At 34.5% G+C, this 18,126-nt stretch overlaps 1 protein-coding gene across 4 annotated transcripts in view; it reads left to right on the top strand.

Moving 5' to 3' along the window:
* Positions 1-15,415, top strand: part of LOC149802275 (interferon-induced protein 44-like) — a 40,368-nt gene extending 24,953 nt beyond the window's left edge. For 3 of the 4 annotated variants that reach the window (XM_089956699.1, XM_089956697.1, XM_089956698.1), the window contains exons 4-10: positions 725-871; positions 2,853-3,024; positions 7,984-8,297; positions 8,799-8,981; positions 10,501-10,647; positions 11,215-11,386; positions 12,151-15,415. In XM_089956699.1, coding sequence (XP_089812825.1) covers positions 725-871; positions 2,853-3,024; positions 7,984-8,297; positions 8,799-8,981; positions 10,501-10,647; positions 11,215-11,386; positions 12,151-12,521 — 1,506 coding nt within the window. In that variant the 3' untranslated portion in view covers positions 12,522-15,415. The remainder of the gene's footprint in view (positions 1-724; positions 872-2,852; positions 3,025-7,983; positions 8,298-8,798; positions 8,982-10,500; positions 10,648-11,214; positions 11,387-12,150) is intronic. The other variant, XM_089956700.1, reaches the window with a different exon arrangement.
* The last annotated feature ends 2,711 nt before the right edge of the window (positions 15,416-18,126 follow it).

Here is an 18,126-nt window from a genome sequence, read left to right as displayed (position 1 = left end):
CCCCTTATTCAATTTGTTCTTGTTAGATATGGTGGGCAAAGGGTGTATATATAATCACTTCCTACGCTTGTGCTGTAACTTTCGTATTCTCAGTTTTAATGGTGTTTTTGTTGGAAAATGAAAAGGATAGTTTATTTTTGGTCCACACAATTTCTGTTTTCGTTGTTATTCTGTGGGGTGGGAGTATTTTGTGTGAAGGGTGTTTTCTTGCTTACACCTTAAGTAGTAATCAATCAGTGAGTTTTGTTTTGTAGATGTGCGTGTTGGGATGTAATCAAAAAGTTGATGGTGAATTATATATGTATTTTTTCTTTAGATAGTGTATGTATTGTGCTGGTTGTAAAGATATACATTGGACTGTCGATAACAGATGTTAACAGTACTATAAACACATTTGACGGGATAAGAATATTGCATGTAAACGTTCCCTTACGACCCAATATCATCTCTGCATAATAAACTTAGGGCCATTTTAACGTATGATTTCCAATGTACAGGTCCTTGTATGCTAGCCTGCAGTCACAACCTTAGAACCCGTATGACCTCCAATAACTACTTTGTGGCATCCGTTGAATCGTATTTGAAAATCATTTTTCTTCATTGTATTGAGGCTGAATATATCGTTCTGTAAATTTACATTAATATGAGGTTTATCTGCAAATCGATGATCATGAAAGATATATATGACAACTAAAATAATTATTGCAAAATTATATTGTTTTAGTATAGGCAGTACCATGTACGATCGAATGATACTAACAGCCATCTGAAATTCTGTCTATGTGACACGAGTGGCATAGAAGATGGGAAAGGTCTACAACTGGTGAATATCAAATATCTTTTAGATGGAAGCATCCCAGAAGAATACGAGGTTTGTGTCGCGAATTAATCAATATATATGACAGCAACAACATACACATCTGTGATAGCATATTTAAGACTCACATAATTAGACCCTCAGTAAAATATAGTTTTATTGACATGATTTCGCATTTGAGTCACTTACATACCGTAAATACAAGCATTTCCTTAACACTAATTCATAAATGTTTAATTTAATTCTATAAAAAAAATAGAAAGCTATAAGAGCTTGTGATTGTTTTCAAATATTTTCCAATATATTAAGTGTCTGATAATATCCTAGCATATGACACCTTTAGGGATAGTCCAAGATATTCTCTCATAGGTGCAGAATTCGCAATCGCAGACATATTAGCTTTTCTAATCAAGGATGCATTTGGGGCATAACTTATGGTATTGAATAGCGCAATCATCTAGAAGTATGTGATCGTATTGGTTTCTTATGAAAGCAAAGTTACTAGATATATTTATTCAGCTTGATGCTTCATTCGGAACCATATTAAGCGAATACTGCTACTACTACTGTTACTACTTCTACCACTAATGCTACTACTTCTACTACAAAAATTAATAAAAACAACAACAACAACAATAACAATAATAATAATAATAATAATAATAATAATAATAATAACAATAATAATAAAACAATGAAAACAAATGTAAATGCAAGATAGTTTATTGTTTAAAACAGCCCTTAACGGAGGAATAATTATGAGGAACTATATAGCCCCCTATCCGTTTGGAAACCGGCTATTTCCTTATCGAGGAGTCATTATTAATTGAGAAGTGTGTGGGATTTGGAGTCCGAAATATACTTGGCAGAGAGTACATTATACTTAAGCAGCACAAATCTTAGAAATAAAAGGACCGATTTTCCACTAAAAAATATCAAGCACCCTATCAAACCACCTTTCCATTTTTCTACCTGCCTTTTAATAGATGTAAACTATTGTATAACGTATTAAAAATTGGCAAAAAGATCAGCTTATTTTAAAATGACATATATTTTTTTACTAATGTTTCATTATCTCCTAACAGGAGATAGGTCATGCACGGTATTTTTGTTTTTTAAGATAAATGTTAGTTATGGTTATAATTTTATCAGTACTGTTCATTAAAGATCGCTTAATAGCATTGTTTTTGTACTGGATCTCATCTAGCTCTGATATGTGGTACAATAGAAGAAATTGTAAAAGCTTATTTACTTTTCTATAACGAACTATTAAATTACACTGGCCACAAAAATTAACATCAAGAAGCGTTCCATAATTTAAATGACAACTTTTCATATCGCTTCGGATCCAATCCGTTTCCGATATGCTAAGTAATTAAGGGGCAAATTATATTTATTTCATTTTGAGAAAATAAATTTAGGTCTCTCTCTCTCTCTCTCTCTCTCTCTCTCTCTATCTCTCTTCCGCACAAAAAAACATCCGTATATCCTTAAAATTCATTTTTATATACAAAGTCAAACCACCTATGCAGAACTGAGAATTATCCTAAATATCGCAACTGTCAAAATTCAAGTTCCAAAGCAAGAGGAACTCTGGTTCGATACTTACTGGGCAATAGGTTTTAAACGTAACGAAAGAAACAGAAGGATGATACACACATGTTCAATGTAAGATTAGGGCATTTGTAACCAAATACATAAAAAAATCGAACTCTTGTCTGTGGAAAATATACATAAGCGAATTCTGGGGCTTATGCATTAGGTAAAATAATGCAGCTCTCGTCTCTGTTATATATGATATGGATTCCAACAAGCTGGACTAGTGACATTTATATAAATCTGCAAAGACGTTAGAAGACTATATCTACCATGAATTTCAAACAAGCAAGAGCTTTGAATAATCATTTGTACGTTGATTTAATTAAGTAAAATAATATAACTTCAGTATACGTCTGTCATTCTTTAAACATTACGTTTTGCAAGTATAGTCCGTTTAGTGGAGAATAAGCTTGTATAAATTTACTTTTTTATATAGTTCAATGTGACATTGCCGGTATATCCAAACATTCAAGGCTTTAAGAAGAGTCCAGGACTGGAGGATCAGGTTCACTGTGTGGCTCTTGTGATTGATGGAAGCACTGCAGAAGATCTTGATGATGCAGTCTGGGAAAACCTTAAGAAAATACACAAAGAAATATGCAGGACAGGTAATATGTTTATTGTTTTCTTTCGAACAAACTTCCACTGGAATTTGATTGCACTGCGTGTATAATATAAGATGTGTTCGTCGTGTACAAAATACCTCGAGAAACAAGAAAGGCTGATATACTTGCACTAAATCCTACATTTGCTCCACGTCTGACTGAGAGCACTTCGTGCAACAGCAGCACAATTAAATATTCAAATTTGTCCACAAAAAAAACCTGAAGGAATTGCATGCATACCTGAGGATAAACAAAACTGTAAACGCATCACAGCCACTATCACAAATGATGCAGTCGAGAATGCTTATCAATAAAAAGTTCGAGAAGAGCTCTCGTAATCTTCTACATTATTGGGCGATTCTTTTCAAGCATATATGCTTCCGGGAATTGTATAAACTTTGCAGTACATGGATGAAACAATGCTACCGTCTGAAACATAATCCGGCGGAGGTTCGGATAGGTGCTTTCCAAATGCTTGAAAGTTTAGTTAAATATTTACCCGTACAAACCTATTCGTGGGTCAAGTTGCATATCGCAAACAAAGGTTTGATCGACCGCGGTAAATGATGAACGTAAAATCTGATAATAGATGTTGTTTTAATGTGCAGTTTTATCCGCGTTGCTTCTCACGAACGATAATAAAGATTAGAGTGACAGGGACTGCTCAGAGGAGAAGTATCATTACTTGCAGATAACGATTACTTCAGGGTTGTCGACATTGAATGCCTTTAACACACAATAATTATATGACAGCAATGCGATTTCTATGGTGGAATCAGTGAAAAGCCACATTGGACAAAAATTCCACAACCAGAAAAGAACATCTGAAATTTTCCGCTTTGCATCGAAATTTGCAGTCCCGTGTATGAATGAAGACTGCGAAGGTTTCATCATTAACGTGTCATGCTTTGCTTCCACAACGGAAAATTCCAAATATGTTTAGTCAAATATATTGATCGTCAATATAGTGAATATGACCTGCAAAAGAATCTATTACTTTGAGTACATGACTGTCTTGATCAGTTTTGATGGGACACCGTTACCACCGATTAAGGCATTCCATTCATTGATATTTACGCCAACGGCTACGCACATGCATCCAATGTCTGTGTTTGCTCCTGATTATGTAATTGCGCGCGGATGTCAGTGAGGTATGATGCTGAAAAGCGTATTTACAATCTTAACCCAACGTACCACTTTTCGCTATCGGAAATGGTTTAGGAAGCGCTTCTTTCACAAACTGCTGGAACTGCTGGATGATGTTGACCAGCTTCTGTGCTTAGAATGTGGTACCCATGGTGGGATTTCTATAGCAAGTCATCAATTAGCTGCCGCACACAACCCAAAAGTGGACCGATACGGCAATTCTCACCCAAACAATTACATCGTGTACATTTATGCCATAAATAGTTATGGGGCAACGATGCAGCCTATGTAAGTTATTGGGTTACAGTGGATTTATCCTGAGCATACAGACATTCGCAAACACATACAAAAGCGACCATGGTTACTTCATTGAAGCAAAACTTCAACAACACCATAAACGAGTATCAGATTGCAATAGAAGCTTTGGTGGTGCCCCAGTATCAGTGTGCAATCGTGGACAAATCCAAATACATGTTTACTGAATGTACCAGACTTGTCCCAAATCTTCGGACTAAAGCAACTATGTAGTCCACGATTGAAACCTGCAGGCTCAGAATGTGTGTAGGCAACGACCTACGAGAACTGGATTATGCCGTATAAACGATTGCATACAATTGTGTCAGAGAAAGACTTCTTCAAGCTGATGTACAACACCGTGTTTGGCATGCCTATGGCAAAATCTTCAAACACGAATAGGTGCTCATCTTGCCCATGATACTGAACAACACAAAATTAACAGATTAATTGGGGACCCGGCATTTCAGTTAGGTAATATATTTGACGGCGAACCGATTGAGTTGGCACTTTTCCGTTGGACATGTAAAAGATGCTCGTAAACAAGTTCACATGGATACGGCTAATCGTGGATGCAGATCACAACCAATTACGTGAAAGCGGACATGGTGAAACAAAGTTTGGTAACTGAATTTTAAACTAGCGAGTATTCGAATGATCATCCTATATTTAGTGACACCCACACAAATTGTGTTGGTAAGTTTTAGAATGTGCACTCGGTAAATCAGTAAAGCCAGTCTAACAGCATGTGGGACTGAACTCCAACTATACTCAGTTGTGGTTAAGAATGCGAAAGGAATTATTCGGGTTGTTATTGCACAATATCTCAAACACTGAATGTATGTGGAATGGCCTCAGCGATGGAAACTTATTTGCATACACACAGCGAAGCTGATTCATTCCAAGAACCATTCTTATTTACCGATTGAAACCAAGCGATGGATATTCTCCGAAGGAATCATCACATATGCGTACGGACACCACGCGCTTTTGTATCAAATGGCCTGCAAGTGTTCTCCAACAAATGCTAAAGTATCTGTCCTGAAAAATCAATCCGATCCGAGATTGTAAATACATTGACGGACCACACCGGATCAGTTGCATGACATTGTCTTTCTTCTATCTCAGCTGGATCATACAGACAACGAAGAAAATTGCTTCTGGGTAGGTGTAACGGCGGTTGTTGTGAAATCGGTTCATGTATAACAGTGACAGCATTCCGCCGAATCACCTCAGCAGGTTATGATGCGTGTGTTTTGATAAGTAACTACCAATATGACATAAGGGAATTATGTTGCCCATTCGCGAGATCTCTCTTAGATCTGGCATCGAGGACTCTGAATCATCATTAACAATTATTCTGCGTAATGATCTCCAAACAACCATGACCAAACAACGTTCCATACGACTTTCGCCTCACTATTTCTACACCAATCATCGCGGGGGAACGCCGTACACCCTGGATCACACTATCGTCATTGCGTGTATATTAATGTTCGATTAATTCTGTTTCCTCGAAAAACTGGTTTAACTTTACGTCAGATAGTGGCACAACCTATGTTGCTGAACTTCCCAGTAGCGCGTACGAAATTAACTCTATCACTGAACAGATCCGATAGAGAATTTCATTGTTGACTGACAAAGACTGTAAACTTCTTCTAAACGAAGACAAGCACATACTATGCTCTGTGTCTTGATTCAATCTATAAAGAATGCTGCTGACATCGCACGGTCGTCGGCGAGAACGCTTATTCGTTTGTAGGAAAATATTATTGAAATTTCTCGCGGTTAACAAATAACTCACAAGGCATTGATACTATATTTCAACAGACATTGTTAGCACTGCCACAAGCATTTACGTTAATCTGAACTGTGACCTTATCAGTAGTAATCACGAAATCTCAGCTTCCACAAGCATAGTTGCAGGAGGTTATTTATTGCATTGGCTCTTGCTAGATGTTCCCCCATGTATATTTCTCTCGGTTATTCCTGGGGTTCCATTGTCTCTTCCATGCCATAATATTCGTGTTGTCACATGTTCGTTTCACCATGGTGGACCAAGACAGGCACATGTTAGAGTTAAGCGTAGAGAGGTTGAAAAGACAACTTTACATTAGATACCGGATGTTTAAATATAACGACAGTGTACACGCGGACGTGTAATCATGGTACTTGTTGTACACACGAGGAAACCTGTTTTACATGACATTATGGAACCGATCTTCATATGGCATCAAGGGTCTCGGGGCCTTGTCATCACGAGCTGAACCAATAGCTAAACAACCTGCATATGCGAGTCGTTGATAGTATTAAAAACGTTGCGGCGGATCGATTTGAAATATCTTGTAGTACAGGTCGTTCAATAGATTCAACTGTGTCAATTATTAAGTCTAAAGCTAAAGGATGAACCAAAGGCGGTTAAACTTCCATCAACATCATCGATGCCTGTCCCACTTAATAGGATTATCAGTGAAGCCTGTCAGTAACATTTCACTGAATCATCATTTGCAAATCTGGTGATGGAAAGCCGATTTCTTCCTTCGCGCAAGATGAATTAGTCGAAAACTATAATGCATGAACGCTGTGCCAATTCAAAGATACATCCAATACAGTGTTTGACACGGATACGCCTATGAGAATAGATCTAAGCCAAATAGATTTTCATTATTATTCGTATATTGCTAGGGTTACTGATTAATCAAAACTAGAATTTCAAGTGCATGGTACATCATCTACGTTATTTCTTCTATGTCAGGCCTTTTCAAAATTGAATAGACAGTTACACAGGCGGACTTATAATAATTATCCCAACGGTTTCCCAGTTAGATTTGATCACGTTGACATCATAATTGTGTTCAACGTGATTTAATGAAAAATGATGGGGTACAAAGGTTTTGAGCTAGATCAGCTACCTAAAGTCAAATCTCCCATTCTGATATTTCTTCATAAAATCGAATCTATTTTTCCTACTCTTGTAGGACGAGGGGCTCAAGCACGAGCTATAATAAAAGAAGATCACACATAACATGCGGTGTTGTTTTGTGCTGCAAAGCCATTGGGTTTTGATTCCCAAGCTAATAATCAAACGATCATTAGTCACTGAATAAAATTAAAATGAATGGCTAATTCTTGATTATATAAATACACTACAAACGTCCATTATGATACTGCTATTAAGGCTATTTTACAGCTCGTATCCGTCACCACACCATAATTAGTTCCAGACAACATTTTATGCTCTATAATAGTACAGATAAACACAATTATAACAGTTCGGTAAAGTATTTTTTTAATTAAGAATGTATTACTTTTTGCGAAGAAGACTACTTTTTGATACAAGGATACATTGGGATCTAAACTCGCAACATATCGGTTAGAACTTGTTCTGTGTTTAGGCGCTAATTAAGTAAAACATTTCAACTAAATTTTATTTCCTTGTTCATTTTAAGACTTTAACATATTTAATATAGAAATCTGAGAATGGGCCAAAATATAATAAATCCTTGTTCCTAATGTTTACAGGAATACCAATGGTTATTCTGCTTACGAAGATCGATAAACTCTGCACAGATGGTGACATTTCCAAAGTATTTGAGAGCAACCTGATCGGTAATGCAGTGAATAAAATATCGGCGATGCTTGGCATTCCCCGAAACAATGTCCATCCTATTAAAAACTACGAGAAAGAAATGCAGCTGGATGATGAAATCAATCGTTTAGCACTTACGGCTCTCGAACAAATGACAACTTTTGCAAGTGAATCTCTTGAACAAAAATGGTTGTCTCTTTCTCGTATCAAACCATGGCGAGAACCATCACCGGACTTGAACAGAGAGGTTTAGTTTGCCGATTCTTTGCATTTTTTAAATTATATTATCAGCTTAAAATCCACGCTATTTTTAATAGATCCGAACGGTACTTGCATTTAATTTATATTCTCCAAACTATTCATCATAGGTTTAGAATGTGTACTGATATGCTTACAACACAACATGTGGATGACATTTAATTTTAAGCGTACATGAAATATACTGCGATAAATACCGAAATGTGATAAAATCTTTGACACTGATTAAATATATTTTGCATATTAACTGCAATTAGATGAAGCATGTATTAGTTTTAATCCAGTACGTCAGCCGTATATCATACTGGGGTAAGGGGTTAAAATATTTTACAATTTAAAGTTTTTTAGCCGAACATATAAGGCTCTTAAAAAATAATAACAATAGAACATCTTTATAGTCGGGTGTAAGATGTTTGACTCAATCCATTTATATGAGTAAATGCAAATCCTTTATACCTATTTTAATGTTTGGTTGTCTACAATATTCAAGACCATGCTCTCACTGATGAAGAAAATAAAGACGTACGCTGCAAGGTCTGACCTGGGAATTCCATTTGCAAGAATCCTACTTATAGGGCCTGAAAAAGCGGGAAAGTCTTCTTTCATCAACACTATCAACTCTGTCTACAGTGGCCGAATGACTCAACAGGTTCCAGATGACCCAACAAAAACGGTAATGCAAACCCCACAATTTTAAGATACTGTGCTGGGTCTGGAAAACTATATTTATCACAGTTTGAAAGAAACATTTTGAAATGTTATCAACTTGTCATAGTTAGTAGTGAAACTTGATTCAATACTCGTTCTGCTGAAATTTAATTTACTTATATCTCGTTTAGATTTGGCATTACACTTCCTTACTGTAATATAAATATATGTATTTATTTTCGAAAGCAGCGCTACTTGGGAAATACTTTAGAAATTACACAACATGCTGACGATTTAATAGCAAAAACAAGTATTAGACAGTCTAGGTTTTAAGACTCAAGTCCAATTTTGACAACCATAGAGCATTAGAACAGATATGTAAGTTTGGTCAAATTTCGTACATACACCAAACTCTATATTAGATTTTTTCTTAATATTCTATTATATGTCATAACTCTTTCTTTTGTTGGCCATGTTTGCATTCAAAGATGAGCTCAATTTATGTTTACTTTTTCTATTCAACTCAAAAAATGCACAGTAACAATTTATAGTATATGCAATCCAAAAATATTTTTTACAAGTATCAAGTATAATTTCTTTATATCACATTGCTGCATCGGAAAGTTCTACGAACGCTATTTTCATGTAATACTGGTGAAAAATTGTAAAACAAGATTGGTCTTTAACATTTGTTGAGACTTCATCAAACTGATACGTAGCGGGTAAGTAGTGTGATTTATTATTTTTAAACTCTTTGAGGTAAACACTTTTCTATATCTCATTACTGGTCAAACTGTTAAGCATGCCTGAATTGAAAGGAGCATTAGCTAAATAACAAATACATTTACAACAATGTGTGATCTATATTGCGAAACATTCAGCTTTAAAAACCCATCCGTATCTCATCCATTTGTTTACTATTAGTAAATCCGTACTTGGCATTTGTTAACTTTAAATATGACAATTGTGTATATGATTTTATGGTGAGTATAGGTTTATGTTGTCTCATATGGTATCTCGGAGCAAACAAAATTCGAAGGGCATGACGTTTTAATTTGCGATCACATTTTTTAAAACTATGATTTATTTGCTTATTTTAGTATGCATCGTTGTAGTGCGGGTTTATATTTTGCAACACGTGACATTTTAAATTTAAAACAGTCAACAACTGTCTGTGGAGTTATAGATATTGGGTATATTCTCTTAAACAACAGTTTCAAATAGGCCAAGATGTTAACATCTTCTAGATTGGGGATGACAAACATTTGATTTTGCTTTTGTTGGGTACTACATACTACACCTGAGCGTGAGCTTGACTACAATACACTTATGACTGACGTTGAAAGATAATAATTAATTATGAACCAGATTGGGTTTTGTAAATAAAACTAACACGTTGAATTCACAATGATTTGACCGATTTCAATCTAATTTGACAGACTGAATGCCTTTCTCACTGTTATAATACTTATAATTAAAACTACTTGGATTAGTTACAACCTATTGCAGTTGCATATGCGAGATTCATATTTGCCTCTTTCAAGTATCGACAATACCAGATTCAGACACACGTGACAGAGCAAACTCTGAATTTCCGCCTATGTGACACATGTGGTATTGCAAATATACAGAGTATGTATCTGACGGATCTTATGTACGTTATCAACGGACATGTTCCAGATCATTACAAGGTATGTTCGACATTCATGTCAAGCATGTTCCACTTACATTTTAGTAGTAAATACTTTAATATTTAAGTATGAAAGCGTTTTGTCAGTTTTATCTTTCAAATATATTTCTCACGAGGATTATTCTAAATGCGTTATTTATATATAGTACCATTTAAATTTCTCATTATACTTCTATTAAATTGTCACTGCCCCAGCATGTAAACTGAATTATGACCTGTTACACGTTTCCTGCAATAAATTATGTTGGAATAGTTGTATTTTTTATATGGATTAGTACTGTGAGAGATTATTAAAAATAAGCACGTTTTATCTTTATGGATGCCTGCCGTTGTGTACTGTTTATACGTTTTGCAATTAGTATGATAACGGCGTTACTCTCTCAACTGGCGTAAACAACGACACTTATACGAACCCTTATAATTCGCTGTATTTATTGGCATTGATATCTTGCTATGCTAGTGGTGAAGCTCAAGATTGCATATGAAAATAAGCGTAGTTTGGTTTGGGTTTTTGGTGTACCATAGTAGATTTTTTTTTTTTATCTTTGCCTTATTTTATTTTTCACAGTTTGATTCATCATCACCGATCACTCCCGGCATTTCAGGCTTCAATCACTATCCAGGACTGAAGGATAAGGTACACTGTGTCGTGTTTGTTTTTGATGCCTCGACAATAAACACCATTCAAAACTCGATGTGGGAAAAGTTTAACGACTTACAAGTTCGACTTAACAGTATAGGTAGTAACAACATTTTGCGTCGAAACAACTCAATGAAAGTAAATGTTTACATTTATCCAGACTGAATTATACAACGAAATATGAAATCTATAATATCAATGTTTAAAAATACAAATAAGGATACATAATAGGCTAACAATAATTCAGTCAACGGTGAATATGAGTTATACCACACCAAATGAAGACTTACATAAATATTATTACTGAATTACCTTATATCCATTTCCCAAGAAGGAATGATACTAATTATCAGACGTAATCTTTAAGTCAGACAATAACTTCATGGACAATTCTTTGGGGTAGGGTATGATGGAAGTGGGCACATATTCTGCAGAAAATGACGTACTGGTTTAAAGTTATAATATACACATTTCCAAAGTTTCCCTGGCTGGACCTAAAGGCATATTTTTTACAAAGCGCTATTGTTTTAATTTCCATTTAAGCAGTCATAGCTGAAATTTCGAGTTCAGCCAATATAAATGTTACGGAGATCCCAGCTTAAACAACATTTAAAATTTGAGATCTTGAATAAATATTTCGTACTTGGTTTCCATGGCATAGGAGTATGCTGTAGCAAATATGCATTAGGAGGGATACAATTATAGCGTAAATATCAAGTAAGGATGGAGAAAACGTGTTGTTACATTAATTAGTCAGTGTCTTGCGTCATTGATTTCGATTCGAATTTGATATGTTATAAATGGAAGATGAATGGGTTACACATGTCTTTAAAGTAACGTTTATTTTTGAGCATATTATGACAGGTCTTCCAAGAGCCGTCGTGTTGACGAAGATTGACAAAGTCTCACAGCCTTTACATGATGACCTGTACACAGTGTTTAGGAGTGTAGATGTTGACGCAGCTGTGAAGAAAGTAGTCCAGATGCTTCGAGTACCAGCAAATAGAATTCATCCGGTAAAAAACTACGAAGAGGAAATATTTATAAACGACAAGATAAATACTCTTTCTCTGTTGGCTCTTGACCAGATCCTTGGCTTTGCAGACGACTACCTATCAAGCCAAATAAATACAAAAGAGCAAGAGCAACCGAACTATTATATATATGTTTTTCTTTCAGGATTAGTACTTGGGATTGCTTTGGTTGTAATGATTACAAACGTATTTAGTGCTTGAACTTCTTTTGTATTGTTTGTCTGTATAATATGTTCCTTAATATTTCAAAATAAATGCAAATTTGCATATCTCCAGTGAATGGCATATACAAATTACCCTGGATGTGTATACAATAAAAACTAAAGGTTTTTGCCATTCCACCAATGATGGCTGTTACGTTTGTGAAATGCTTGGAAGAAGTACAAATGATGTTGTTCCCTCTAAACAACGTCACTTAGTTGTTGGGAGTATATTTCACAACATAAATGCAAAATACATATATCTCTACCTACAGTGCTTACCTTTTCCTAAAGGACTAATAATGTGCATCCAATTTTCTTAAATACCAAATATCACTTTAGATAGTCCAATATACGCCATTTAAATTTGATTTATTAATTGTACACCAGGTGTATTGTGTATCACAATCTTCCATGTTTTTTGTTGTTTTATATGTTCAATACATAAAATGTAAGTTCTCTAAAGTGTACAGGATATACAGACCTAGTGAGGATTTTCGATGAATACATCAAACTAAAATTTTGCTCTGTTAGTCTGATAATGAAATGTCACCAATACTTATAACATCAAAAGATTTATGCTCGGCGTGGTTAGGGAAAGGTTTGCAGGACAAAGACATCCGAGAACAAATGCAGATTTATACTGAAGTGGGTTTGTTTTGTCTTGTTAAGCAAACATACTATTTTCCATAGTACTGGTTCAAGAACATATGAATTGGCCTTAGAGCTTAAACTGTATGATATACACAATTAGAATTCCATCACCTTTTTTAAATTTGTATTCAAAATTTAATGAAATAAATAACTACGTTGTTTCTACCTTGATCCATTTTTGAAAGAAAAATGAACGCAACCATCCATATCAATACCATTGCGATGTCTGCTTTTAATTTAAGCATATAAAAATATTCTTGATACTGCCAATACTTCTGTGCATTCAAGAAACGTTCCATTACAGCGTTCTATAATAACTCATCTTTTTAAAATACTGAATGTGTTCTGTCTTCACAAATTTGGTTCTGAAAAGTCATTCAAACTTCATGGCCACTAACATCGATATAGTGATATAACAACATATATTTAATATCCCTATGGATACCAAATTAAAACATAGATCTGACACGATCGATTACAAATAAATCTGAAAGTTTTGACCAACGTGAATTCTGGAAAAAAGTTGAACAATATACTAAAACTTCCAATAGTGTACTAATCTGCCTTGATGGGATCCGTGGACTAAATAACACATGCAACATGCGGAAAAATCATCTTGAAACCGTACTCAATAGTGTGAAAAAATATTAGAATAAGGAATATTTTCTTCAGCATGCAAGGTCTCTTCCGATCTTATTGAACTAATTACATTTTTATCTGAGATCCAACGTGCCATAGCTAAACAAAAAGCGGGTTAATGTCAGGATCTGATATTTATGCGGAACATTTAAAATTTTGGATAGTAGACTTCATGTCCTTTTGATTATTTTATTTAATTGTACATAACTTTGTTTCAGATTATTTCATAAAAAGTTATAATTATCTCGCAACTGATTTACTAATCGGTAACCTGAAGGACAAAACTAATTATAGGCCATAAAACATTTTTTTAATAAAAATATTTGAATGTATTAACTACAAAGATGGCCAATAAATTTTGTTCTAAAAAGCAATATCCAAGAGATCCATGCCTCTATGCCCTTCAGGGAACTGTTAAACATTACTTAGACCATGGCAAGCGTGTATTTGCATGTTTTAGATGCTAGTAAAGCATTTTATAGGGTCTGTTATTTGATACTCTTTAAAAAGTAACACAACCGTCTACATAGTTCGTAAATTAGTTAATTGGTATGGAAAATAGATGTACGTAGGGAGCTGGCGAAGTGTAGTATTTAGCTTCCATGTGATGCAGGGAGATGTTCTTTCACCATTACTATTTAATGCATACATAGACGATTTATATCATAAACTTGACCAGTGTCAAGTAGGGTTACTTTTAAACCAAATTTTTATTTTACAATTTGAGTTTGCTGATGATATGTCATTGATAAGTAATTAAATCACATGTTTCATGAAATTATTGAAGATCATTTGAGAATGATTTCTAGAATACACACAAATCGATATACACGGTCATTCATTCAACTTTTGTTCAAATTACCATCTCATCCTCTTGAACATATTAACGGCGCCTGAAACTTATGAATATTCTGTGATTTCGTATAGCACGCTTAAAATACCCGTATTGCAAACACAGCCCGGAGCTAGGTTTACTACTTGACTTATTTAATAACTGTCCGCTTATAAAATATTAGTAATAATTTATTTCTGGACATTTTAAATCATTCAAAAATGTTGACACAATTTTACGTTTAAGACATGCAGTCATATTGGATGAAAATGGATTTCTTTTTGACGTTGGGCATCATGGGAGAGTACCGTACGTAGCGACTCGCAGTTCATGGGCATTTAACGGTATCTAACTCCAAGAAATTAGAGTTAGATGAGGTTGACAGCACTATTATGAACCGAATATTTGACAATGATTTATCAGATGACTCTAGTGTTCAAAGCGACACAAAAGGGGAAAGAGAGGAAGACCAAAAACGTTAACGCTACAGTCTTGGATTGAAAGTTTTAAAGCCCAATACAAATTAATAAACACTCAGGGAATCGTTTCAAGATTCAAGCTATGGTTAGAAAGGATACAACGATGAGGAAAATACTCTACCCCATGTTTTATTAGACACTTAAAATAGGGCAGGTACTGTAAGAGTGATTTTCGGCACATACTCAGATCCAGATGAAACGTATATACACAAAATATGCCCTTCTCTACTCCTTAAATATTTATATGATTTTTTATCCAGGAACGCTTTTAATAAAGTAAATTAACAAGTACATTGCCTATGGTTTTTAATTCTCCATTGCGGAACCTATATTTCTTGATTATAGATATGTGTGGTTAAAAAGGTTCTATCAGACGTATTGTGGAAAAACATATATCCCAAATTGTGCATTTGAACGTAATATGCATAACAGTCAGTGCTAGGGCTCACACAGCATGATTTTTGCTAAACGATGGATGAATATGTTTCAATTAGATTCAGTTGACACCTGTTTTTCGTTTTCATTTTAAAATCTTTAAAAACATATACATGTTGTATATGTTTAGCTCTGACTTTCTGTCGTAATCTTGCCAGAATCGTCTAGTAAAGGCAGTTGCTCAATTTGTTGATCATTAATCACAAAAATTTAATTCACATATTTTGTACATTACTACTAGTCGAATGCTGATATTTTCTTTTGAGATCAATTAAACTTAATGTACAAAATTTCAGCGACGAAAGCTGTTTTTGTATGCATTGTTCGATGGAATAGCTTAGTTTATATAATGATGATGACTGATCCTAAATTTTGATACATTTCTATCACAGAGAGAGATAGAGAGTACAACAGAAAACTATATGTCGTGTCAGGCGCTTGTTCAACATGACTATCACGGTTTTATTATTTAACCAACCGAGGATATCAGTGAAGTGGCACTAGGTTATTATTATATATCAAATTAGACTCTTGAATGAAGGTATGAAAAACCAATAAATTACCACAGATTAATCAAAATGTATTTGTTCAAGTGCGGAATGGTCTGGGTACCCTTGTTTTATCATCGGCATCGTTACTGTATCAGCCCAAATTATAACTGATGCTATTTATCCATTGAGATCCGATATAGTCAGTGGTTAATTGTTACGTGTTTAGGCTCGAATAAACAGTAACAGAGAAAGATTAAAAACAACAAGCTTTTTAAAATTTAACAAATAATTTTTTTTCTGGAAAATTCTGTAAAAATGAAAAAAGGAGAAGAACTTACGGTTTCAAGAACCAAATCCAAATATAATCTAAGAATAATCTACGAATTAAATTGCAAACGTCCTAGTAATAAATGTTCTAATAATTTCAAGTTCGAATCCTGACGGAAAATCCAAGATCGATGACGATGACGTATGATGTAGGCAGTACTGTGCTTATCTACAGTTCATTGTAGAAATACAAATAATGGCACTCCGGTGATGGAAATCCAAATTAAATTTGTAACCAATGTCTTTCCAGAATTTCTGTTTGAGCACTCCTCAGAGTATTTCCAGAGAATAAAGAATTAATCCTTTTGAAATTCAAATGATCTGAAGACGATTAACTCAAACTCTGGCAACAACAAAGAAAACAACTTGATACCAAGGGTAAAAGCCCAAAAACTGAGAGATCTCTAAAACAAAGGTTATATTGTATCATAGGTCGCAGTTTCGAAATTCCCCCAAGTTGCGAAATCAGAGGGGGTCATGTGAAAATGTTTATATCACGTACAAAGAATTTGGCCTTGATTAGACCAATAATTTTCTCTAAGAAATAAAAAACAAAAAAGTTGTTTACATCTTTAACCCAAAGCCCCATCATCACCTTGACAAAAGCCAATCATTTTAAAATAAAATAGAACCGTGTTTACTAATTTTGAACCAAGTTCAGCATCTAGACCAACACCTGGTGTTTATGAAAAGAATGATTCAGGTCAATCAATTTTCTGCCAAAAATATCATCTCCAGTGGATAATTTCCATTATAACAGCATAATATAGAATAAAATATTTAAAACTGGCAATCAATTAAATTGAAATAAATATGAATTAAATCAGATATACGTAACATTAATATAATCAGAACATGCCTCTAGCTTTCGTTTTTGTAGACATTTTGCCATATTATTACATTTATATCTCCGGAGTTTTCAAATTGTATATTAAATGATCTCGATATTAAAGATGTTGCATTATAAATGCATATATATATACAAATGCATACATACATACATACATATATATATATATATATATATATATATATATATATATATATATATATATATATATATATATATATATATATATATATATATCACTTTATCTTTATTACATTTGTGGTCTCAAAACCCGTTTGCTTCAAAAAAACTAGGTCACATGGCATTGAATTTTCAGTTGACATGGTAACATTGTTCTTCTTATAACCATGTGCACATCGAAATAAACCTTGAAAAGACGTACGCCAGTTGTATATTCATGTTAAAATGAACAATACAACTGGAACCTCGTCAACATTGCCGATGTGAAAATTTAACACACCAGCTAGCTCTCTCTCTCTCTCTCTCACACACACACACACACACACACACACTCACATTTGTATGTGTCCGGCTGTGCGCGCGCACATACACACCCATACACACACAAACAGACCAATGCCATCGGGACGTTTTAAAAGAAGGTGTTTACTCAAGGACATGGAGACCTTTCCACCAGTCGTGAGGCCTGCACTTGAACTTCTAATTTATAATTTGATTTGAAAAATTTGGAAAAAATGAAACTACTATGCTACACCGTCTCGCCTGATTAACGATCCACAAACATATATGGAACACTCAGTTATATTTAAGTTGTAGATACAAAAAAAAACACTTACATAAGAGTCCAAATTCAGCAACTGAAAACCGGGAAAGATACCGAGGATAGATTTTAAAGAGCCTCGTGACCTCTAGTTTTTACTTTTGTATATGTCGGTCTC

The sequence above is a fragment of the Sinohyriopsis cumingii genome, chromosome 4 (genome assembly GCF_028554795.1).
Source record: "Sinohyriopsis cumingii isolate HCF-2022 chromosome 4, ASM2855479v2, whole genome shotgun sequence".
Classification (NCBI taxonomy): Eukaryota; Metazoa; Mollusca; class Bivalvia; order Unionida; family Unionidae; genus Sinohyriopsis; species Sinohyriopsis cumingii.
The sequence above is the reverse complement of the archived record's forward strand: the minus strand, read 5'-3'. Positions and strand labels throughout refer to the sequence as shown.